Below are 25,065 nucleotides of genomic sequence, written 5' to 3'. Positions count from 1 at the left end.
GGCAGATGGTAATTGGAGTCTCGTGTCCATTATACAATTACGTGCTGGAGGCAACTATGCGTATGCAGTATCTGTATATACACTACATTTCAGGTATAATCAAGTAATAATGCATATATAAAAAGATAGGTACATTGCAGTGTTGTTTTAAAAGACTGGAGGAATTCATGTTTCTTCAAGTTAAAAAGTACGGATCGGATACATTGTAATTCAATATTATGCCCATAACTAGTAAGAATATAACTTTATAAAACAATATCACTCGCCATTTTATCGTGATACAAATGTAATAATGTTTTCATTTTACTTCCGCCGCCTTAACCAATAGAATGAAGAGGCACTCTCAGTCGCCAGCTTGTCAAGGGTTGTTGAGTAGCTAGCTAGTAAAGTAACGTTAGCTAGCTAAAGAAGCACCAAAGAAACTGAGCACAGTCTGATTTTCGAAAATAGTTTTCTCGCTGGGGTTTCATCGACGGTTTGGTTGAAATACCCTTTTTGGGTCGGGAGACACGGCGTTATTTGTGAGACTGGGACTGACACGGAAGAATAGGGATATTTGTGTTGCAATACGAAAGAAGACATCACCACCGGCGTTCAGTCTTGTTTGTTAATTAGCTAGCTAACTAGCTGCTAGCCAGCAAGCAAGCTAACCTAATGGAGATCCTCCCTGTTCTTTGGAGTATACACCTGATCATAGACTGGGAAATCACACTAGTAGTGAACACGAGGAGCTTCGTGTGTGATTCGAAGTATATGGACATAGCTACTAGCTAGCTAGCAAGTTGGCTAGGTACACGTCAACTGTACAGATGTCAACTGGTTCACTTGTTAAGCCAGCTAGCTAATTAATTATCCTTAGCTGCCAGGGGTAACATGCCTTGTCATTGTGTACATATCAAGTAACCTGTTAGTTGTTGACAGTTGCTATCCCTTACGAAAAAACATTGAAGTATAACTGCAGTTAAAGTGCTATATAACTGCAGTATTCTGCAAATACTGCGTCCAATTATTGTTTTTAACTGCAGTGATTTTGCAGTGTAACTACTGTTACAGTGACTTCACTGTATTATTCTGCAGTTACTGCGTCCAAAATACCACAGTCTACTGCACGTTTACTGCCGTTTCAAAACTGCAATCCTTTCTTGTAAGGTATGGGTTAATGTGACATTGTTGTCAATTAGCCATTTTGACAACTAGCTTGACAGCTAAAACCATCAACTGTAGTGGAGACAGCCAGTTGTCAACTTTATGAACTATTGGTGCTTGTCCATGAGGCCACACCATGCAGAGGAAATGCATTGGATTATTTGATATTTCTGGCGCGTCATTGAGAGCACAGGAACACCTACTTGTGTACAGACCTGTCAAAGATTAAATGGGAGAAAAACTGTTTTGCTCGCCACAGGATTCTCCTGGCATTTCCATGATGCTAATAGCCCTACTCCTCACAAGCCTTCTTAGCTGGGCCAACGGCCAAGAAGGTCTGACCATGTTACCTGAAGAAAAGACCAAAATCAGGTGAGATAACAACCGTGTATGATCACACACTCCAGTATTACCCAATGCCCACCTCTACTGAGTGGCAAAGTCCATACTATAAAGATGAAGGGACTAAATCATTAAACACACCATCACTATCTATCCGTCCACTTGTCTGTTAGAAATGACTTGGTGATGTTGATTTTGTATATTTCTTTCTGTTACAGGGACCAGATTGTTGAGATGTTTGATCATGCCTATGGCAGCTATATGGTAAGTCTGTGTCTGACCACATAATTGCCACTTTCAACTACATTGAGCAAAGTTGGATGTTTCAACCCGTAGCTATTGTTGTCCATCTGTATTACTGACCATGTCGCAGGCCAGGGCATGCTGCTGTTTACGGTTTCGTTATGGTTGATGTTAGGGCTGTGATAATACCAGTACCGCAATATTTTTTTCATGGCAAAATGATAACACAAAGCAGAGAACTTTTTGGTCCTTTAATGTTATGTTAAATATTGTGTACTAGAGCTTGGAAAATATATAAATGTGACTCTGGATGACATCATAATGCTGTTTGTTTCCAACATTATGGCTGTTTCCCTGAAGAAGTCAAATCCGCTTGGTGTTTTGTTTCCTTGCCACGATACTAACAAATATCGCAATACTGGTATCGTCCCGACCCTAGTTGATATTATGTTACTGCTCAAACCAGCCTCTCTAACTTGACTGTGTGCCACACACTCTGCCTATACTTCTAAGTTCAAACCAGTGGAGGCTGCTGAGGGGAGAACGGCTCATAATAATGGCTGGTATGGAATGGTATCAAATGTTGTTTCCATTGGTTGATACCGTTCCATTGACTGCATTCAAGCCATTACTATGAGCCATCCTCCCCTCAGCAACCTCCGCTGGTTCAAACATTTAACCAAATGTTCCTCCTATTGAGTATGTGTACCGTACCCTGACTGTAGCCCCGTGCCCTGATTCTGCCACAGAAATATGCGTACCCTGCAGATGAGCTGATGCCTCTGAGCTGCAGGGGGAGAGTGCGTGGCCTGGAGCCCAACAGGGGAGACATCGATGACTCTCTGGGGAAGTGAGTATAACTGCACGGAAAGCCTCCTCACAACATGTGGTTTTTCTGAGTTTAGCCTTTGTGGTGATTTTAGCTGTTTATCGGCTTACTTTTGTACTCAAAGGGGTCTCTTGATGTATAGAGAGAGACAGCCACTCAGCCAACTCAGTCTCACAATGGATTCATTATGTGTCTGTTATGTCATCCCCTGCACTGATGGAGGGACGGGGGCTAGGTAGAGAAAGATGTCCCATGTTTTTCAATATGTAATTTTCATAGGAAAAGGAAATTAATTGAGGTGTGTTGTGAAATCATGTGGGGAAAACCTAGCCTATTATGAAAATACAAGGAAGGAACACATCTCTTAAGGGAATCCGACCTCTCTCTGATTCTTCCTTAAGACCTTGTAAAACACACTTAACCTGGAAGCACAATAGACGATGAGACTACATGGTGAAGCTGACATGGCGCAGGATCCAGTTCCTCTGCTGTGCGCCATCCTCCTGACCTGGGTCATATGTATTAAGCACCAAATGGAAGAAAATGACTGAAACTGTTGCAAAACATTTGCTATGGTGTGCTCTGATTCAGAGGGGTTGGGTTAAATGCGGAAGACACATTTCAAAGGTATATTTTGAATGCATTCAGTTGTACAACTGACTAGGTATCCCCCTTTCCTTAATGAATATAGCCCTGTTTTCTCTCTTAGGTTCTCCCTCACACTGGTCGACACCCTGGATACTTTAGTGGTGAGTGTCTTATCCTGTCTGTCTGGCTGTAAGTTTATAGAGAAATCAATGAGCAAATGGGATCCATTGTCCTGAAACCCCTCAGAGCCACACACACATACAGTCAATGGCAGTATATATTAAATGGATAGTCCTTCTTACGGTTCTGGAAACCTGAGCAAAAAATCATTGAAATCTCGTAATTCACAGGAATTATTCAAATAGCTATGTGTTTTTATGTAAGTCTTTTTTTGCCTAAGTAATGAAACACTTATTTATTCTTTCAATTACCCTATTAACGCATTTGTCTTGTACATATGTCCAGGTGTTGAACAAGCTGGATGAATTTGAGGATGCAGTTAGGAGGACTTTGAGGGATGTCAGGCTGGACAATGATGTGGTGGTGTCTGTGTTTGAGACCAACATCCGAGTCCTGGGGTACGAACCTATGCAATGCATTGTCTCACTCCTACACAGAGCTTCACCAAGATTGTGTACGATACTGGTCCAAATGTCTTATTGACTTTATGATAAAATAACTATATGACTTCATAATATAGGGCTGTCAGTATTTTTATATTGAGATGAATGGGAAATTGTCTGGGCATTGCCACATGCTCACCACACCATCATCTTGCTCACCACACCATCATCTTGCTCTCCCTACAGAGGCTTGCTGGGGGCGCATGTGATGGCTGACATGCTCCGTCAGCGGGGGGAGAGGATGCAGTGGTACAGAGATGAGCTGCTCCACATGGCCAAGGAGCTGGGCCACAGACTGCTGCCTGCCTTCAACACTACCAGTGGCCTTCCCTACCCCAGGGTAACACACCTCACTCAGTCTCCACGCTTCTGTTTTTTTCAGGACCCCTGGGTGAAAAACGTTGTTTATCAGAACTTCCACAATGTCACATGAACGGAAAAGTACCAGATTCAGGTCTGACCGGACTGTCCAGTCAAATATGAATAGAGGATTAAAAGTGATTCAAGTTGGCTTTGTAGTCTTATTACTATCTGACAATATACATGTAGTACATTCAATATACTTACTTCTTGTCTGTTTGTTTCCAGGTAAACCTGAGGTATGGGGTCCTTAACCCCCTGTCACGCACAGGCACTGAGTCGGACACCTGTACAGCCTGTGCAGGGACCATGATTCTGGAGTTTGCTGCTCTCAGTCGGCTGTCTGGGGAGGCTGTGTTCGAGGTACATTAGTAATTCCAGTAATAATCGATAGTGTTGTTTTGTATTTATTGGCCAGTGTGCATGAAGATAATATCCCTGTGTTTCTGTGTCCCACAGGAGCATGCTAGGAAAGCATTGGACGTCCTGTGGGAGAAGAGACAGCGAGGAAGTGACCTCGTGGGCACCGTCATCAATATCCACAATGGAGACTGGGTCCGCAGGGGTGAGCCAAAGATCCACTGTCACACACTCAACCATGCAGAAATAGAGGTCGACCGATTAATCAGAATGGCCGATTAATTAGGGCCCATTTCAAGTTTTCATAACAATCGGTAATCTGCATTTTTGGACACCGGTCATGGCCGATTACATTGCACTCCATGAGGAGACTGCGTGGCAGGCTGACTACCTGTTATGCGAGTGCAGCAAGGAGCCAAGGTAAGGTGCTAGGTAGCATTAAATGTATCTTATAAAAAACAATCAATCTTAACATAATCACTAGTTAACTATACATGGTTGATGATCTTACTAGTTTATCTAGCTTGTCCTGCGTTGCATATAATCGATTCGGTGCCTGTTAATTTATCATTGAATCACAGCCTACTTTGCCAAACGGGTGATTTAACAAGCGCATTCGCGAAAAAAGCACTGTCGTTGCACCAATGTGTACCTAACCATAAACATCAATGCCTTTCTTAAAATCAATACACAAGTATATACACTGCTCAAAATAATAAAGGGAACACTTAAACAACACAATGTAACTCCAAGTCAATCACACTTCTGTGAAATCAAACTGTCCACTTAGGAAGCAACACTGATTGACAATAAATTTCACATGCTGTTGTGCAAATGGAATAGACAAAAGGTGGAAATTATAGTCAATTAGCAAGACACCCCCAATAAAGGAGTGGTTCTGCAGGTGGTGACCACAGACCACTTCTCAGTTCCTATGCTTCCTGGCTGATGTTTTGGTCACTTTTGAATGCTGGCGGTGCTTTCACTCTAGTGGTAGCATGAGATGGAGTCTACAACCCATACAAGTGGCTCAGGTAGTGCAGCTCATCCAGGATGGCACATCAATGCGAGCTGTGGCAAGAAGGTTTGCTGTGTCTGTCAGCGTAGTGTCCAGAGCATGGAGGCGCTACCAGGAGACAGGCCAGTACATCAGGAGACGTGGAGGAGGCCGTAGGAGGGCAACAACCCAGCAGCAGGACCGCTACCTCCGCCTTTGTGCAAGGAGGAGCACTGCCAGAGCCCTGCAAAATGACCTCCAGCAGGCCACAAATGTGCATGTGTCTGCTCAAACGGTCAGAAACAGACTCCATGAGGGTGGTATGAGGGCCCGACGTCCACAGGTGTGGGTTGTGCTTACAGCCCAACACCGTGCAGGACGTTTGGCATTTGCTCTGCTGTTTATGACTTCAAGCCTATCAACTCCCGAGATTAGGCTGGCTACAACTAAAGTACCTATTAGAACATCCAATAGTCAAAGGTATATGAAATACAAATGGTATAGAGAGAAATAGTCCTATAATAACTACAACCTAAAACTTCTTACCTGGGAATATTGAAGACTCATGTTAAAAGGAACCACCAGCTTTCATATGTTCTCATGTTCTGAGCAAGGAACTTAAACGTTAGCTTTTTTACATGGCACATATTGCACTTTTACTTTCTTCTCCAACACTTTGTTTTTGCATTATTTAAACCAAATTGAACATGTTTCAACATTTTTGGGAGACTAAATTGATTTTGATGTATTATATTAAGTTAAAATAAAAGTGTTCATTGTTCATTCAGTATTGTTGTCATTATTACAAATATATATAAAAATCGTCCGCTTAATCGGTATCGGCTTTTTTTGGTCCTCCAATAATCGGTATCGGCGTTGAAAAATCATAATCGGTCGACCTCTAGCAGAAAGCACACACTCGCCCTCACCTTCACACATAGTCAACCACTCTAATTTAAAGTCAAAATGTATCCGTAGGAACAAACATTTTATCACCTCGCATCATGTGATGACCCATTGTCCCACTCAGTTCCTTTTATATACCATTTAGTCACTTCCAATACTACTAGTTTGGTTTTGAATACGTGTCTCTGCCTGTTTTGTTATTTACATTAGCTCAGTCAGGTCCTATATTAACAGTATCTCCCCTCTGTGTATCTTCAGACAGTGGTGTGGGTGCTGGCATTGACTCCTAATCTCCCCTCTGTGTATCTTCAGACAGTGGTGTGGGTGCTGGCATTGACTCCTACTATGAGTACCTAATGAAGGCCTACATTCTATTGGGAGACAACGTTTACCTGGAGAGGTTCAACACTGTGAGACTCTACTGTACTATTACCAGCTGCAGATATATTGCAATGTATTGCTCTATGCTTGTAGATAACACTCCAAATTCTCAGACACCATTTACATTTGAATTTAAAATGCTACCTGCATCCAGATTGCAGAAACAGACAACAAAAAATGCATGTTCATATCAAATGCTCTGAGTTCAGATTAACTGTGGTCAGATAGAAATCAGATAAAACAAGATGTACATTAGTATGACGTGTAAACGGGGTCTCAGTCACATCACTGATCTAACCCCCCCATATCAAAACATCATGCATAATGTAGGTATCTTTAGTGACCCCGGCTGTCTGTTGTCTCCTACAGCATTACAGCGCCATCATGAAGTACATCAGCCAGCCTCCGCTGCTGCTCAACGTGCACATGCACAACCCCACGGTGAGCGTCCGCAGCTGGATGGACTCCCTACTTGCCTTCTTCCCCGGCCTGCAGGTGAGTCCCATAACACATCCTCTATCATCGCCACTTGTCAGGGTTATGGTTAGCCCCCCTGCCTCTAATAATATGACATAGAATGCATCCCAAATGGCATCCTATTGCCTATACAGTGCACTACTTTTTTGGGGGGGCCCATATGGTGCTATTTGGAATGCAAATATGACATAAGTGAACAATGAGACACTCTGTTTGTATCATGACATCATCATGACCACATCTCTTTCCACTACAGCAGAAGAACGTTCTCTGGTTTTTAGGTTGAGTTTCTATAGTTTTCAAGTGGGTTGTATGATCAAGTATACGCTCTGAAAGGGAATCGTTCATAGTAAAGACTCTCTTATCAACCTCTTCAATACAGGTTTTGAGAGGAGACCTGAAACCAGCCATAGAGACCCATGAAATGCTCTACCAGGTCACCAAGCAACACAAGTTTCTCCCTGAGGTCAGAAAAAGTGACATTTGAGTCAAGAGGATAAAATCGTCTCTCAGCTCTGCTTGACTGCATGGTATTCCTCACGTTGCAGGCTTTCACCACGGAGTTCAGAGTTCATTGGGGTCAACACCCTCTGAGGCCAGAGTTTGCAGAAAGCACCTACTACCTCTACAAGGTAATGCTGTTCCCGCTGTGAAAAGCCAACATGCATAGTAAATGGTGTACTCTGAACTGGTTGAGAAGGGTTGGGAATGGGATAAACCATGTTTTCCCTTCCACAGGCCACAGGTGACCCCTACTACCTCAGAGTGGGCCAGTCCATAGTGGAGAAGCTCAACGCTCATACCAGGGTGCCTTGTGGGTTTGCAGCCGTGCAGGATGTCCGCACAGGGACCCACGAGGATAGGTAGGGGAACACAGTGAAACATATGGGTTAAAATCTGAAACCTCAGGTCATCTCCACTGATTCCTTCTCACTCCAGCCTTCAACTGCTATTTCCAATATTACTAATGGATTTGTTGGTCTTTAGCAAGAGAGCTCAAATGACAGTGTCATGTGACACATTATTTGTTCTGTTCAAGTGATTTCAAACATTCCCTTTCTCTTTAGGATGGACTCATTCTTCCTAGCGGAGATGTTTAAGTACCTGTACCTTCTGTTCTCTGAGAAGAACCAGCTTCACTTCGACATCGACGAATACATCTTCACCACCGAGGCCCACCTGCTGCCTGTCTCCCTGTCCACTTCACAGCCCCCCTGTCGGGGCAACAACACGGTGAGGCTCAGTCAGTTACCAACAGTTGTGTTATGGTCAGAGGAGCTGAAACTGATTTTCCATATGGTGTCTATTTGAACCAGCTGTCCAGTTATGAACGGGTGTTATGTTATGGTCAGAAGAGCTGAAACTGATCCGCCATTTTGTGTCTATACGTTCCAGGAAGCGCCCACTGCCGTGGAGGAGGACCTGTTCACCTACTCGTGCCCCAGCACCCAGACCCTGTTCCCCAACAACCCCTCCTTTGCCAAGACCATAAGGGACAGCTACAAGTACCTGACTGGGGTGGGCCGGGCATTCCATGCTTCACCTGACAGGTGTGTCTGTGTCCGTGTTCATGTGTTGTTGTAAATAGCTGCACATTCACTAAGATGTATTATTTAAAATTTTCCTTTTGTTACATCCTTTGTGTTAACCCCGGCATCCAAAAATTATAAAACTTGAATAAACGCTTGGCGGTAAGGATGACATCAGTGGTGTAGCCTACTGGCGATACTGATATCACTTATTGATATCTGCTGTACATAGCGCATTGATGTGAATCACACTGCTGCTCTCTCATTTAGCTATTTGCGCCTTACGGATGGATTGTGGTTGTTGTGGATGGCTGTTTAAATGTGTAGGCCTATGTGTATTTTAACACATATATAATGGTTGAATTGAATGAGTTTAACCACCTATCAATCATTGTTTTTGTGACCAATGGACAGCCAATGAAAAATGCTCTCTTGCAACAGCTTCATAGTGTGGTTTGCAGCCTTTCAAATAAACATTTGAGGGAGTTCCTCCATTCTAAACTCCTCTATGGTATATTGTGCTCCAGTCCATACTGTTAAAGTAGTTTAATTTAAGAAGAGTGGGGCTTTTATTGCTCAATCTAATTCATGCTGATAAAAAAAATTCCAAAGACCTAATGGACATATGCTTAAACTCTCACACTTTTGATAGACTTGAAACAAATTATCGAGATGTGAAAGTGTCGCCAAAAAAAACAGACAAAAGGCCTATAGCAAATGCAACATATGGCATTACATTTTCACATGCAAATGGCTCTTTTCTGTAGTTCTCAAAGCATGCCATTCCATGAGAGCAGCTTTTTTTTTTTTTTTTTTACTAAGCAATGAGCCCAATCAATCCTCCATGACAACAAAATCATAAACAACAGAGTAGGCTAATACATCCTTAGTTGTTGGGTTATGCTCAGGTAAAACAATTTGGGTAATCTATATTTCCAAGTCCTTTTTTTGTGGATCAAGGGATATTAAATTGATTGGAAGGACTGAAAATCTGAACGACTTTTGCTTTTAATGTAAAGATATGGCCTTATCATATTATTATATGTAGTAGAAATTGGTTAGAAGAAGCCTACATAACCAACACATAAAGGAAAATGAATCATTTATGGCCAGCTATGTAAACTCTAACATTGATTTATCCTGCTATAAATGCCGTTCAATTGGTAATATACGTTTTTTGGCTTCTAGAAGTAGAACAATTTATATTACCTCTTAAAGGAAAAATCCGCCCAAAAGCACAAATTCCTACAATTTACAGTGTTAAAAAACACTGTGACAACAATATCTTCTGTGAACAAATTATTAATGTTGTCGTTATTATAAGGTTGGTAGCAACGTGAAAATCATTGTGGAAATCTGCAGCTCACGCCGACTACAAAACCCACAATCCAATGCTCTATGGGTTGGCTGGCTAGCTAGCAAACGTAGCTAAACACAATAATACCAAAGTCTATATCAGAATGTGTATTAGGTAGTTAAGTGTAAAATGGCCTAAACAAACTCCACTATCAATTTAGGAGTATACAATCTCACTATGTTTACACTGCAGATTGATGTGCTTCGCAGAGTGTAATCTGACATGCAATGGCCAGGCAACAGCACCATGCAATGTACCCTGGATTGAAAAGGCAGACAAATAGGAGAAATATGGTGGACCCTCTTAAATTACACATTTCTTGAGGTCAGAGTATCGCAAAAATATGATCAATGACTCATTGGAAAGAAGACAACCTCCCGCGTTTTGACATCGGACAGTTTTGTAATGTAAAATAGATGTTTTCACAATCTAAAAGTCGTAATCATATTAACTCCCAGTGTAGTGATAGCGGCTTTATCGCAATGCCACGTCACAGACTGAGTAATCCAGAAACGTCACAGGGGCTATAAAACTGAAGTGTCCGTTTAGAACGTTTTATCACCACCAAATATGGTAGTGAGAGGAAGTTTCAGTCGCGGGTAGTGGGAGAGGATGGAACAAGGTGAAACTGGGACGACATTCTGCAAAATCTCAATACATTTCTGTTCCCAAAACTAGAATCTGTTACGAACACAGTGCACAAAGTTTTTTTTAATAGACTTGACGATTTGCTAAGGTTGTAGAAAATTACCTTGTTTAGGAGTGCAAGATTGAATTGAGTTTGTGCACACGCGCACTTCAAAGAAGGCTTTCGCTAATGGAAATATGCAAATAAATTCTACAACGCGCCAATAGGATATCACTAGCTCGTGCTTGTTCTGCCCACTGCTTCATTTGCTCCCACTGTAAACCACACAGATGAACCATCTCGAGTTAGTTATAAATGCGTCATACCAGCCAAATGTCGGCCTTCTTCAACGGCAATAGCTCAGATACAGTGTAATGAACCCGGGAATCGGTAGAACATTGCTCAGAGATGAAAGAAAACAATATAATGTTCAAAATGGGTGAATCTTTCCTTTTTAAGGGGAAAGTAATCTAAGTAACAAAGTAATCAGATTACGTTAAAGTTTGGGTAATCCAAAAGTTACTGATTACAATTCTGGACAGGTAACTAGTAACTAACTGATTACATTTAGAAAGTAACCTATCCAACCCTAATGTGGAGTAATGTCTAAGGATTCCAAGTTTTCACATGCTCCCCTGATAAAAACATATGTGCTTTATCTGCCACCTTGAGGAAAACTAGTTTGAAAATTCTAACATACTTTATGTAAAATACATTTTGTGTGTTTCTGAGCATTGCACCATGCTGCCTTGTTGACAATATGACCAGGCAGCGCAGATGACTATTTGATTTGAGAGGGGACTCCCTCACCGCTTTTGCCCGGGGTCTACCCCAGTTCAGCTTAATCAAACTCCCTATCTGATGATTGTGTGTTTGCAGGGGCATCGAGCTGCCACTTCACGACCACGGTATGGAGCCAGTGGAGTTTCTGAGGAGCATGGGCATCTCCCTCACCCCACTGAATGACGCTGGGGCAACAGACACACATGGGGTAAGATGATTGAGCAGCTTATTTATCTATAGCACTCTATTGCCTCTAGGTCTGCATCCCAAATGACACCCTGTTTCCTATATAGTGCACTACTTGTGACCAGAACCCTATGGGCCATGGTCAAATGTAGTGAACTATATAGGGAATATGGTGCAATTTGGGATGTGGTCTAGCATTCTATTGTCTCTATTGCTTAGCAGGGCAACATTACTCTGTCTCCCTCATGCTCCTGTGTAATTCATTTCACCAATGTCTTTCTTTTAATGAGGCACATGAAGGTGTTTACAGGGTGAAACTGGTGGCAGAGGTGACCCAGACCCCAGAGGAGGAAGTAGTGCCCCTCATCGTTCAGCTCATATCCCCCCCGTATCTGGGTAGAACGGTCCTGACTGCTGGACCAGCCAAGTTTGGAATGGACCTAATCAAGCAGGAGCATGGGGTGAGCTTTCTTGAATCTTGCATTTATTTGTATTTGCTTTCTATGTCACTCAGAATATTGATAAAAGACAGGCATGCATTTCCTAGTCCTCTTAAATGTATCACCCAAAGACTCAAATTTAAATATTTACCCATGTCAGCATTAGTTTTGGATATTTCTGGAGCTCTTTGGATGTCTGCATGTGTCACTACTGTATGGAGTATTTACAGGAATCTCTCCTCCCTTCTCTCACACACACACCCTGTTCCTCTCCAAGGTGAAGGGCAGCATTGTGAAGACCTCTCCCTACACAGCATGTGGGCCCATAGAGAATGCTCAGGAGCTGAGTGGGCACATTGCCCTTGCACTGCGTGGCGACTGCATGTTTGCTGCCAAGGCCCGCAGGCTACAGGAGGCGGGGGCTATCGGAGTCATCTTCATAGGTGAGGGAAAAAGACACACACCAATTCTGCCTCTCTCATATTACACCCACACAGTCCATAATATCAGGACACAGCCTGTTACTCTGCTGTAAGAGTCAGGAGCTTAGGGAAAGAGTTTAGTGGGGCTTAACCTAGTTTGAGAAGGCCATGTTGGTCTGCATTGATAGTGCACTACTGTCTATTGTAACTACTTACAATCACTCACTTTTTTGTGAATTTACAGTAGTTCCGTGTTTTACCCTTCTAAGTTAGTCCCCTAACAGGCTTTGATTGATATGCCATTCCTTTTTTCATCCATGTCACTCACGAGCCTTATCCTCAGGGATGCAAACTAGTCACCTTTCATTTTGAATCCAAAATAGGTGACCTACGTGTAGATCCGATGACAAACGTTTTGGAGGGGGGGGGTTGGATCACTGCTGGCTGTAAACGAACGAGAGATTCGCATTTGGAGCAATACTAGTGGCCGTAGGCTCAGCCAATCGTTCACATAACAATAGAATGCAGCGCAGCACGCGACTAACACGGAACCCAGACCGGCTGCGCGCGTGCGCCATCGAGCATAAATTTATTTTGTCCCCCTACACCAAACGCGATCACGACACGCAGGTTAAAATATCAAAACAAACTCTGAACCAATGATATTAATTTAGGGACAGGTTCGAAAAGCATTAAACATGTATGGCAATTTAGCTAGTTAGCTTGCACTTGCTAGCTAATTTGTCCTATTTAGCTAGCTTGCTGTTGCTAGCTAATTTGTCCTGGGATATAAACATTGAGTTGTTATTTTACCTGAAATGCACAAGGTCTTCTACTCCGACAATTCATCCACACATAAAACGGCCAACCGAATCATTTCTAGTCATCTCTCCTTCCAGGCTTTTTCATCTTTGAACTTATATGGTGATTGGCATCTACACTTTTACCACGACAACCGGCAAAACATTTAGTCTTTCAATCACCCACGTATAACCAATGAGGAAATGGCACGTGGGTACCAATGAGGAGATGCGAGAGGCAGGACTTCCAGCTCGATCTCCGTCAGAAATAGAAAGGAGGTATATTTTAGCCCTTGGCATCGCAGACGCTCGTTGGCGCGCGCAATAATTGAATAACACAGATTTCTCAATTTATTTTGTGGCGATCGCGCACGTCCGGTCTGATCAGCATGTGAAGAAAGAAGAGACAACCAATTGACAAGTAACAGCATCAGTGGTGGTGAAGCGTACTTCATGAGCTGTAACCGAAAAACATTTGGAAAGTTTGAGGTGAGGGAGAACGTGTTGGTGGAACAAGTATTAGCATTGTTAAGTATCTTGCTAGCTGGATCGAATTCTCCGTTAGCCAGAGTAATGTTGAGCAACATTAGCCAATTTAACTGATCAAATAATTGAGTTTATCGTGTGAAAAATAGCTTGCTAATAAAGTCAAACAGCCAACGTTAGCTAGCTAACGTTACAACATCAGATGAGCTATCATTATTAACCTAACCAATTCGCTCTAGTATTAACTGGTATACGACTCTTTGTCGTTCCTCAAGTTATAACGCGTTAGTTGCTTACTGGACTCTGGCAATCTGTGAGAAACTAGTTAACGTAACTAGCTAACGAACTATCCACGATCTGTTAACTAATGTGTTCCCTCTACAGTATGTGGTTAATTTTCAGAATGTGAATGGCTCCTTTTTTCAGTTCGCTGCAGCTAGCGACTGGAACGAGCTGCAACAAACACTCAAACTGAACAGTTTTATCTCAGTTTTATCTCTTCATTCAAAGACTCAATCATGGACACTTACTGACAGTTGTGGCTGCTTTGTGTGATGTATTGTTGTCCCTACCTTCTTGACCTTTGTGCTGTTGACTGTGCCCAATAATGTTTGTATCAACTGTATTTATATAGCCCTTCTTACATCAGCTGATATCTCAAAGTGCTGTACAGAAACCCAGCCTAAAACAGCAAGCAATGCAGGTGTAGAAGCACGGTGGCTAGGAAAAACTCCCTAGGAAGAAACCTAGAGAGGAACCAGGCTATGAGTGGTGGCCAGTCCTCTTCTGGATGTGCCGGGTGGAGATTATAACAGAACATGGCCAAGATGTTCAAATGTTCATAAATGACCAGCATGGTCAAATAATATAATAATAATAATCACAGTAGTTGTCGAGGGTGCAACAGGTCAGCACCTCAGGAGTAAATGTCAGTTGGCTTTTCATAGCCGATCATTGAGAGTATCTCTACCGCTCCTGCTGTCTCTAGACAGTTGAAACAGCAGGTCTGGGACAGGTAGCACGTCCGGTGAACGGGTCAGGGTTCCATAGCCGCAGGCAGAACAGTTGAAACTGGAGCAGCAGCCCGGCCAGGTGGACTGAGGACAGCAAGGAGTCATCCTGCCAGGTAGTCCTGAGGCATGGTCCTAGGGCTCAGGTCCTCCGAGAGAGAGAATTAGAGAGAGCATACTTAAATTCACACAGGACACCGGATAAGACAGGAGAAATACTCCAGATATAAGACTAACCTGACACATAAACTACTGCAGCATAAATACTGGAGGTTGAGACAGGAGGGGTCAGGAGACACTGTGGCATGTTTTGTGCTGCTACCATGACCGAGGTAAAGACAGTTTCAGGTTGGATATTCGCCTGTAGTTTTCCTTACGTCCACCAACAGCAGTTAGGGACCGTCAACATGGTGACAAATCAACATTTTCAAATTTCAATAGCTATCTAACCATTACTCCTAAAACTTTCAAAACTGGTTCTAGCTAACCCGATGGCATAGACACACATTGCACACATTTATTTTTTGTTGATTTACATTTCGCACTATTTTAAATTATTTATTTACATTTTTGAATTTCAATAGCTCATTGGTCACATGACCGACTGGACTCAAACAAGGTTCAGCATGTCCACTGACTACCCTTCTATATTGCACACCCTTTAGTTTGTCCATTTTCATCTCACAAGATTTCACATGAATTTTTTTACATTTAAAATTTCAATAGCTCCTTGGTCATGTGACCTAGTGACTTCAAATAAGGTTCATAATGTCCACTGAGTGGGCCCTACACATTGCACACACTTTAGTTTGTCCATTTTCATCGCACACGTTTTTACATGAATTTCTTTACATTTAAAATTTCAATAGCTCCTTGGTCATGTGACCTAATGACTTAAAACAAGGTTCAGAATGTCCACTGACTATACTTTCATATCGCACACTCTGTTTGTCTGCTTTCATATCGTGATATTAGACTTAAATCTGAAAGCTTTGCATGCCTTCATTTCACATGGGTGTTCTAAAAAAAAATATTCCTACGTCTTTTGAGTAAAATCCTTTTTCCAAAATTGATTTAGGTACATTTTTGTGACGAGGTATAAGGGTTGTGATATGGGTCATTTAATAGTAAAATAATTTAAGGGATCAATACATTTCTATATTGCTTCCCCAGTATCTGCATGAACCATCAGGCCAAGTGTTTTTGGTTGACCCTGCTGGACAGAAAGAGAAGGAGGAATCGGAACACGCTGCATTCAAATTCAGATCTTAGTTATTCCATTGTACTGGATCTAATACGTATTAGCATTTTACATACATTCATAAGTGTAATACTTTTTTATGACATACTGTGAAAAACTCTCTTGGCTGCTGGCTCTGTCACTTTCAGACATGTGCAGAGCAGACTGAAAGGGGAAGGGTAGCTCTTGACTTGAACCACAGGGGTTCTCTGTAAAGAGAGAGAGTAATCCAAAATGCACAGACACACCCCATGACTTTCAATTGGCACCCTTGACCTGTATGTATTCTCTCCTGATTGGCTCTGTGGTGCACAGTCTGGCAGTTTGACTAAAGTGCCAGAGGTATGAGGAGAGACATCCTCCTTTGTATTTATGGGAACAAATATTTCCTAACACTTTGGACAGTTAGAAGACACAATGCATCAATGCAACAATTCTTTTTTTTTTTTTTTTTTTTACTAATTACTGTCCAAGAGTAACCTCAACCTTGTGGGTGTTTTGGCCAATAAAGTGCCAACTCAATTCTACCAGTGACGAGTCTCTCATGCCCCTTTGAACGGGGACACAGGGCAATAGTTTTTAATCTAAACCAGCCCTTTTTTACTGGAGTACACTAACCCCTAATTGGGGCTCTTTTCTTGACACATAGTAGCAGTTTACCAGATAAGTGAAGAAGATCAAAATGTAGATTGTTGTAAGGGTGTATTACATCCTGTGCTGGCCACATTGTCATATCCATTCTGGAATCTGAGTGGTAAAATCATAGCTGAAAAATGCCTCTGTATGTGTATACATTTTCTCCCAAGACAGAACTGCCAAAGGGGGTGGAGTTGCAGAGTTCTGTCATACTATCCAGGTCTGTGCCCAAACAGTTCAAACTTCTACTTTTAAAAATCCACCTTTCCAGAAATAAGTCTCTCACTGTTGCCGCTTGTTACAGACCCCAGCTGCACCCTGGACACCATATGTGAATTAATTGCCCCCCATTTATCTTCAGAGTTTGTACTGTTAGGTGACCTAAACTGGGATATGCTTAACACCCCGGCCGTCCTACAATCTAAGCTAGATGCCCTCAATCTCACACAAATTGTCATGGAACCTACCAGGTACAACCCCAAATCCGTAAACTCGGGCTCCCTCATAGATATCATCCTGACCAACCTGTCCTCTAAATGCTGTCTTCAATAAGGATCTCAGCCATCACTGCCTCATTGCCTGCGTCAGTAATGGGTCCGCGGTCAAACGACCACCCCTTATCATAGTCAAACGCTCCCTAATACACTTCAGCGAGCAGGCCTTTCTAATCGACCTGGCCCGGGTATCCTGGAAAGATATTGACCTCATTCCGTCAGTAGAGGATGCTTGGTTATTCTTTAAAAGTGCTTTCCTCACCATCTTAAATAAGCATGCCCCGTTCAAAAAATGTAGAACCAGGAACAGATTTTGCCATTGGTTCACTCCAGACCTGACTGCCCTTGACCAGCACAAAAACATCCTGTGGCGTACTGCATTAGCATCGAATAGCCCCCGCGATATGCAACTTTTCAGTTAGGAACTTATCGTCAGACTCAACAGCCTTGGTTTCTCAAATAACTGCCTCGCCTGGTTCACAAACTACTTCTCAGATAGAGTTCAGTGTGTCAAATCAGAGGGCCTGTGTTCTGGACCTCCGGCAGTCTCTATGGGGGTGCCACAGGGTTCAATTCTCGGGTCGACTCTTTTCTCTGTATACATCAATGATGTCGCTCTTGCGTCTGGTGGTTCTCTGATCCACTTCTACGAAAACAACACCATTCTGTATACTTCTGGCCCTTCTTTGGACACTGTGTTAACTAACCATACAACTCTCCTTCCGTGGCTTCCAACTGCTCTTATATGCAAGTAAAACTAAATGCATGCTCTTCAACCGATCGCTGCCCGCACTTGCCCGCCGAGCATCACTACTCTGGACGGTTCTGACTTAGAATATGTGGACAACTACAAATACCTAGGTGTCTGGTTAGATTGTAAACTCTCCTTCCAGACTCATATTAAGCATCTCCAATCCAAAATTAAATCTAGAATCGGCCTCCTATTTCGCAACAAAGCATCCTTCACTCATGCTGCCAAACATACCCTCGTAAAACTGACTATCCTACCGATCCTCGACTTCGACAATGTCATTTACAAAATAGCCTCCAACACTCTACTCAGACTGCATCCAATTTGCTATCACAGTGCCATCCGTTTCGTCACCAAAGCCCCATATCCTACCCACCACTGCGATCTGTATGCTCTCATAGGCTGGCCCTCGCTTCATATTCGTCGCCAAACCCACTGGCTCCAGGTCATCTATAAGTCCTTGCTAGGTATAGCCCCTCCTTATCTCACCTCACTGGTCACCATAGCAGCACCCACCCGTAGCACGCGCTCCAGCAGGTATATTTCACTGGTAAACTCCAAAGCCAATTCCTCCTTTGGCCGCCTTTCCTTCCAGTTCTCTGCTGCCAATGACTGGAACGAATTGCAAAAATCACTGAAGCTGGAGACTCATATCTCCCTCATTATCTTTAAGCATCAGCTATCAGAGCAGCTTACAGATCACTGCACCTGTACATAGCCCATTTGTAAATAGCCCATCCAACTACCTCATCCCCATATTGTTATTTATTTTATTTATATATATTTTTTAAATTGCTCCTTTGCACCCCAATATCTCTACTTGCACATTCATCTTCTGCACATCTATCACTCCAGTGTTTATTTGCGAAATTGTAATTTTTTTCACCACTACCGTCTATTTTATTGCCTTACCTCCCTAATCTTACTTAATTTGCACACACTGTATATAGACTTTTCTATTGTGTTATTGACTGTACATTTGTTTATTCCATGTGTAACTCTGTGTTGTTGTTCGTGTCACACTGCTTTGCTTTATCTTGGCCACGTTGCAGTTGTGAATGAGAACTTGTTCTCAACTGGCTTACCTGTTTGAATAAAGGTGAAATAAAAAATTTAATACAATTTTAAAATACTGTATGTGGGAATGTCTTATGTCCGTCCTACATGTAGTGTTGGTACATGGAATATTCCTCAACTGCATATATCATAAATTGCTATTACAAATAGAAGTATTATGTTCAACAACTGACATTTTCAGATATTATTTTGACAAACACACTTTGGTGCTTACAATTCATTCTCTATTGTCATAGATTTGGTGGGCACTGTCATCTCTGATCTTTGTGATATGACTTTCTTTAAGCACGTACTGATGAAACTGTCACTTCATATTTTTTTTCTTAGTCTACAAACGCTCATTTATTCACTCTGTTCTAGGGTTGGATCCTATATGCTACGTTTATTATTGTCCTGTAAATGGTTCAGTGCCTATAATTTAGGGTGTGTGTAGAATGGGGCATAAAGGAAATTACCTCTACTACTAAATTACTACTAGATTATAGTGGTTGATATTAACGATGAAAGGAGATTATCTGTCTCCTATTGTGTACTGCTGTTAAATACTGGGGGGGGGGGGGAATAAGTACTTAGAACTACCAATTATTATAGATAAATATTAAAGAAAAGGGTAAACGCAACACTGGACTGAACCCCCTAATTGTCAAACTAATATTAATGTACAACAATATAGAAGAGACATAACTATAGGTTATGCAATATGGGTGTATATCCACTGCACGCTTCTTAGGTGTGTAATTGACATGACCAAGGAGCTATTGAAATGTAAAACTATGAAAAATGTACGTTACACCGTGTGATTTTACAGTACACAAACAAGTATGCAATATAGAAGGGTACATTCTGCACCATGTTTGAAGTCACTAGGTCACATGACCAAGGAGCTATTGAAATTTTACATTTGGAAAAATTCATGTAAAATCTTGTGAGATGAAAATTGACAAACTAAAGGGTGTGCAATATAGAAGGGTAGTCAGTGGACATTCCGAACCTTGTTTGAAGTCACTAGGTCACATGACCAAGGAGCTATTGAAATTCGAATGTAAAACAAGTTTGTACTTTGTTTACGCTCCCTAACTAATTCAACTAGGAATACAAAATGCTGCTCACATTTCCATATGTTTATTAGCTTTGGAAAGCGAATTAATGTCCAAATCGTGAAAATAAGGCCTGTGCACTGTTGTGCGCAATTTTTCCAACATAATGACACTTATTTGGAGTCTCTGGCTCAAGTGGTTTGAAAGCGCGAATATCCGTTGAATATCCAACTTGAAACTGTCTTTACCTCGGTGCTACCATGTTGTTGTTATGTTGTTGCTACCATGCTGTGTTATGTGTTCCTGCCTTGGTATGTTGTTGTCTTAGGTCTCTCTTTATGTAGTGTTGTGTTGTCCTATATTTATATAGTATTTATTTATAGATATTTTTTATCCTAGTCCCCGCAGGAGGCCTTTTGCCTATTGGTAGACTGTCATTGTAAATAAGAATTTGTTCTTAACTGACTTGCCTAGAAAAATAAATAAATAAAAAGGAACACCACACTTTCTCTCTTTCTCACTTTTTCAATACAGTGGATAAAAGGGGTATGCCAGGTGTACACTCTGCCTGAAAGAGATCAATTATGCCTACAAAGGGTATCATGCTCTGCTGGCACATTGTAGAACAGATGTCCACAGGCAGAAAGTGTACAATGTAATAATGTGCAGTGTAACCCAAATATATTGTTTTTGTTGTGTTGAACTTGACAGTAATAGATATGTGTGAGTGAGGGTGATTGTCATTATTTTTACTCATTGAACGTTATTTTTGTACACATGTAGCCTTGTGCACTTGATCGATGTCTACTATAGTGGCCACTATAATAGAGCAAACATAGAATGCCTGTTTGTTTCATTCTATTTCTACTTAAAGATGTTTTTTTCCCCCAAGTGCAATATTTATATTTGTGTGGTCACAAGCGTTCTATTATAAATGCTGTCATGGCTAACTGCAATATTAGTGGGGGGGTTTCTCAAGATTTGAGTGTAGTAAAGTCTAGGCAACAATTAACATTGGATTGCTTTCTTTACATTTTTTTGCTTTGAGTTAGGTTCACATGAACCACTTTTTATTTTACACACAGAGACTGATCATGTAGATCATATTCTTTTGTTTAATTAGTTAAAACCTGCATTTTCCCCAGCAAGGATTTTCAGTTTGCTTCCCTACAAAACTCAATTTCCCATGTTTCACTGTCCCTCCTAGACCACCGGGAAGGGAGTAACAGTGCAGAGACGCCCCTGTTCCAGATGGTGGGAGACGGCGGGTCCACGGCTGACATCACCATCCCTCTGGTTTTCCTGTTCAGCCAGGAGGGGGCGCTGCTCACCTCTGCTCTGGAGGATCACAGCAATGTAGATGTGCTGATGCTGCCCAAGGAGAGACAGCTAGGTAAGAGAGGGGGCCTGTGCAAAGCCTGTGGTCTAGCGGTCAGTCACATATATAATGCTCCCCACCGAAGACCAGGGTTCAATTACCACATCTATGCTTCCTGCTGTTGTCCCATTTGCTTGTCTCCCCATCTGTTGCCAACAGTCTAAATAAAGTGTAAAATGTAATAAATACATTTTAAAAAGTGGCAGCCTGGCTATGGGGATTCATTATGAGGATGAAGGGTTCTAAATTTAGCAAAGGTCAAATAGCCCAAAAACCTCACTCATGTTTAATTCTGAACCTTAGTATCGTTTTTTGAGGTTCAATGAAAAAAACACTTCTGTAACTTAAATGCAAGATGTTTGAGGTGTAACAGATTACATGTTTTCCACTTACACTGTCTTCTTCTCTCCCTCTGTCCCGCTGTCTTTCTCTTTCTTGTTCTCTCTCGGTTTCCCTTCTGATCACTACTCCAGACAAAGCAGATAAGCCCCTGGGGAAGATGAACATCAAGTTCCGCCTGGCAGAAGAGGGGGAGCTAGAGGAGGGGGAGGCCAGAGGCCCCACCCTGAAGTTTGTCCTGGAGAAGGGAGAGGTGGTGTTGGAGGAAGAGGAGTACAGACAGCAAGGAGACAGCTGCTTAACACCTGGAGGCGATCATGTGCCGTGTTCTTATGGACAGACTGCTGCCTCGCCCCCCTCCCACAGCCCCAATGACCCCAATACAGACCCCAAATCTCAGGACAGTCCGGTTCCTCAACCCCCTCCCACTGACCACGGGCCCTGGGCTCCCCAGCACTGATCCCTGGTCAGTGTCTACAGGCATGTTGCTGTGCCAAGAGAGAGCCCTCACTGCCTTGCCGCACACTCGGGACTGGACTGAATTGATCGTTTTAACCAAGAGGGGAGCTTAGTGTGACAGTCAATCCCACTGACTCACTCACTCTTCTCTTATAGTTAATAGTTATTGGGACTGCAGTATGTATTCATGTATAGGAAGGGATGGGCATTGGGCAGGGGTAGTGCTACACAAACATAGCTCGTTAGTCTTACCTTGCTACTGTAGCCTCATCCCCAGTTGTATTGTGGTGATGACATAGATTTAGTCAGATGCTTGTAAGAGAATTGATGATGTGCACATTTCAGAGAAATAGCTGAGGTAAGCAGGGGGCGGGGATATTAGGCTGATATAGGGCACCTTTGTCTGAAGCCTTGTGTTTGAGTCTCTGTACTGTAGGCTAGATTGTGTTGAGCTAATGCAATGATGAGGGGATTTCTTTACTGTCCCCTGTACCAAGATGGTGTCCTGTGAATACAGTGATGTGTGTTAATTTCCACATTGTGGCAAGTAGTGCTGTTTGAAGAGATGCGTTATCACTCACAAGAATAACAAACTATAATGCTTTTCGATAAGGGGCCAGTTTCGGTGAACTGATGACTTCAGTCTTATTTATTTTGTACTGGTAAATCAGGGAAATTTAAGAGTGAAAAATACTTGAATGTGTGTGATCGTTACTACACTACCGAATCAAGACCTTGTATCGACCTTAGTCTTGCGTATTCCATTTTTCAAATGTCAGTTGGTTATTATTAAAGGTAGACTCGGCGATACACGAAGTAACCATCATATCTGGCCGATATCCGTAACAACTAAGACCGTTTAAGTGCCAAACTAAACTTCTCTGCTGTTTTGGACCCGTAGCTACCATGTTGTAGCAGCGTGAAGCGCACCAGTGCATGATATGCAGATACTGTGTGAGAAGAAAGTCTTGCATTGCAGTTAACTCAATATCTGCGAAGCTGCTCGTTGCAACTTTAAAACGCTGAGTCTACCTTTTTAAGTTAACGCCAATGCCTCTTCTAGGTCTTTATCGGATGGTTTTAGCTCTAGGTTTGTACTCTTCCTGTCTTCACCACTGCCACCAGAGTCTTATAATGCCATGCACTTTGGCACATGGGCATCTTCCTACTATAGCTATTGTCAGGGTGGCGCCACACCCAGGGACTGCTCCTCAAACAGCTCACAGTACACTAAACAGTGTCTGTCTGTGTTTTGTCTGTTTGGTGTCTCTCATTGCAAACAGCCTTTGTATGATTGTCTGTGTGTGGACAGTGTAAAAACATCAGACTGTTCCATTGTTTTCTCTTTCTTTCCATTCATCTTTTTGCAGTGTGAGATGACCTAGGCATGAGTGTGTGTGTGTACCAAGAACAGCCATAACGTTTATATTTGTATGGTCAAATGCAGTCACTCACATCTGCGTATTTTATCATTCATTCCTGAGTCTCAATTTTATCTGCCAGATGTTGAATAATTTTTGCATGGGTTTTGTGTAATATATCATTTTAAGGTGTAAAAGTGGGTTATATTCCAATGATCCCTGTGGGAACATGGGAATGGTTTGTAAAGAAAAGCAGTGTTTTGTCATGACAGATTGTATTCCAAACAGTTAACAGTGTAGTAGACCGGTCATTGTTGCTGCTCACATTTTAAATCTTATTCCAACATTGCCACCTATATACATGTGTATACAAGTCAAAGTCAACCTGTATACATCTATGGCATCTATGACCATTACTGTCCACTCAGAGGAAAGCGCCATGAGACATTTAAACATAAGTTGACTTTTTAGATATTTATTTCGCAAATATTATTTGCCTTTTGGAAATGTTGATGATAGGAATAGCTGAAGCTCCAAAAAGTGCCAAAGTGATTATTGCTGGTAACACAGTATCAGATTCTAATGTACTTTGTATTTTGTGAAGATTCTTTGAGAGCTGAAGCAACTTGATCTTGTCAATAAATTAAGAATCATGATCTCAGTTTTTTGTGACTAGGTTTTTCTTTTAAGTTCAGTAGCCTACTTGTTTTATTGCTTTATTGTGAGGTTTGGAGACTGATAAAATCCTTTTCTTTCAGGGGAGAGTGGTGACAAACCACAGGCTTATAGCCGGGCCCAGTATACAGACCTGGTCACACGCAAGGACACTGGACATACAGTGAGGGGGGAAAGTATTTGATCCCCTGCTGATTTTGTACGTTTGCCCACTGACAAAGAAATGATCAGTCTATAATTTTAATGGTAGGTTTATTTGAACAGTGAGAGACAGAATAACAACAATAGAATCCTGAAAAACACGTCAAATGTTATAAATTGATTTGCATTTTAATGAGGGAAATATGTATTTGACCCCTCTGCAAAACATGACTTAGTACTTGGTGGCAAAACCCTTGTTGGCAACCTCAGAGGTCAGATGTTTCTTGTAGTTGGCCACCAGGTTTGCACACATCTCAGGAGGGATTTTGTCCCACTCCTCTTTGCAGATCTTCTCCAAGTCATTAAGGTTTCGAGTCTGACGTTTGGCAAATAGTCCAGGTAACCATTTGGTTACCTGTTCAGTTGTCTTATGGCTTGGGGGTAAAAACTGTTGAGGCCTTTTCGTCCTAGACTTGGCACTCCGGTACCGCTTGCCATGCGGTAGTAGAGAGAACAGTCTATGGCTGGGGTCTTTGACAATTTTTAGGGCCTTCCTCTGACACCGCCTGGTGTAGAGGTCCTGG

General features: G+C 42.1%; 1 protein-coding gene across 3 annotated transcripts; it reads left to right on the top strand.

The window, feature by feature from the left end:
- The first annotated feature begins 13 nt into the window (after positions 1-13).
- LOC139544049 (ER degradation-enhancing alpha-mannosidase-like protein 3) lies at positions 14-24,326 on the top strand. Of its 3 annotated transcripts, none has more exons than XM_071350742.1 (21): positions 14-93; positions 1,406-1,518; positions 1,707-1,752; positions 2,481-2,581; positions 3,270-3,309; positions 3,614-3,726; positions 3,958-4,111; positions 4,360-4,494; positions 4,591-4,696; positions 6,707-6,804; positions 7,145-7,270; positions 7,635-7,718; positions 7,801-7,884; positions 7,991-8,115; positions 8,320-8,485; positions 8,648-8,802; positions 11,646-11,757; positions 12,026-12,196; positions 12,453-12,618; positions 21,336-21,521; positions 21,980-24,326. In XM_071350742.1, exons 2-21 carry the CDS (start codon positions 1,424-1,426, stop codon positions 22,303-22,305), a joined length of 2,589 nt encoding a protein of 862 aa, XP_071206843.1. In that variant the 5' UTR covers positions 14-93; positions 1,406-1,423; the 3' UTR covers positions 22,306-24,326. The 3 variants fall into 3 exon arrangements, with proteins under 3 accessions (XP_071206843.1, XP_071206841.1, XP_071206842.1); XM_071350741.1 differs by lacking the exon at positions 14-93 and adding an exon at positions 347-790; XM_071350740.1 differs by lacking the exon at positions 14-93 and having other exon boundaries at positions 346-1,518.
- The last annotated feature ends 739 nt before the right edge of the window (positions 24,327-25,065 follow it).

Source organism: Salvelinus alpinus, chromosome 18, assembly GCF_045679555.1.
Source record: "Salvelinus alpinus chromosome 18, SLU_Salpinus.1, whole genome shotgun sequence".
Taxonomy (NCBI): domain Eukaryota; kingdom Metazoa; phylum Chordata; class Actinopteri; order Salmoniformes; family Salmonidae; genus Salvelinus; species Salvelinus alpinus.
The sequence above is the reverse complement of the archived record's forward strand: the minus strand, read 5'-3'. Positions and strand labels throughout refer to the sequence as shown.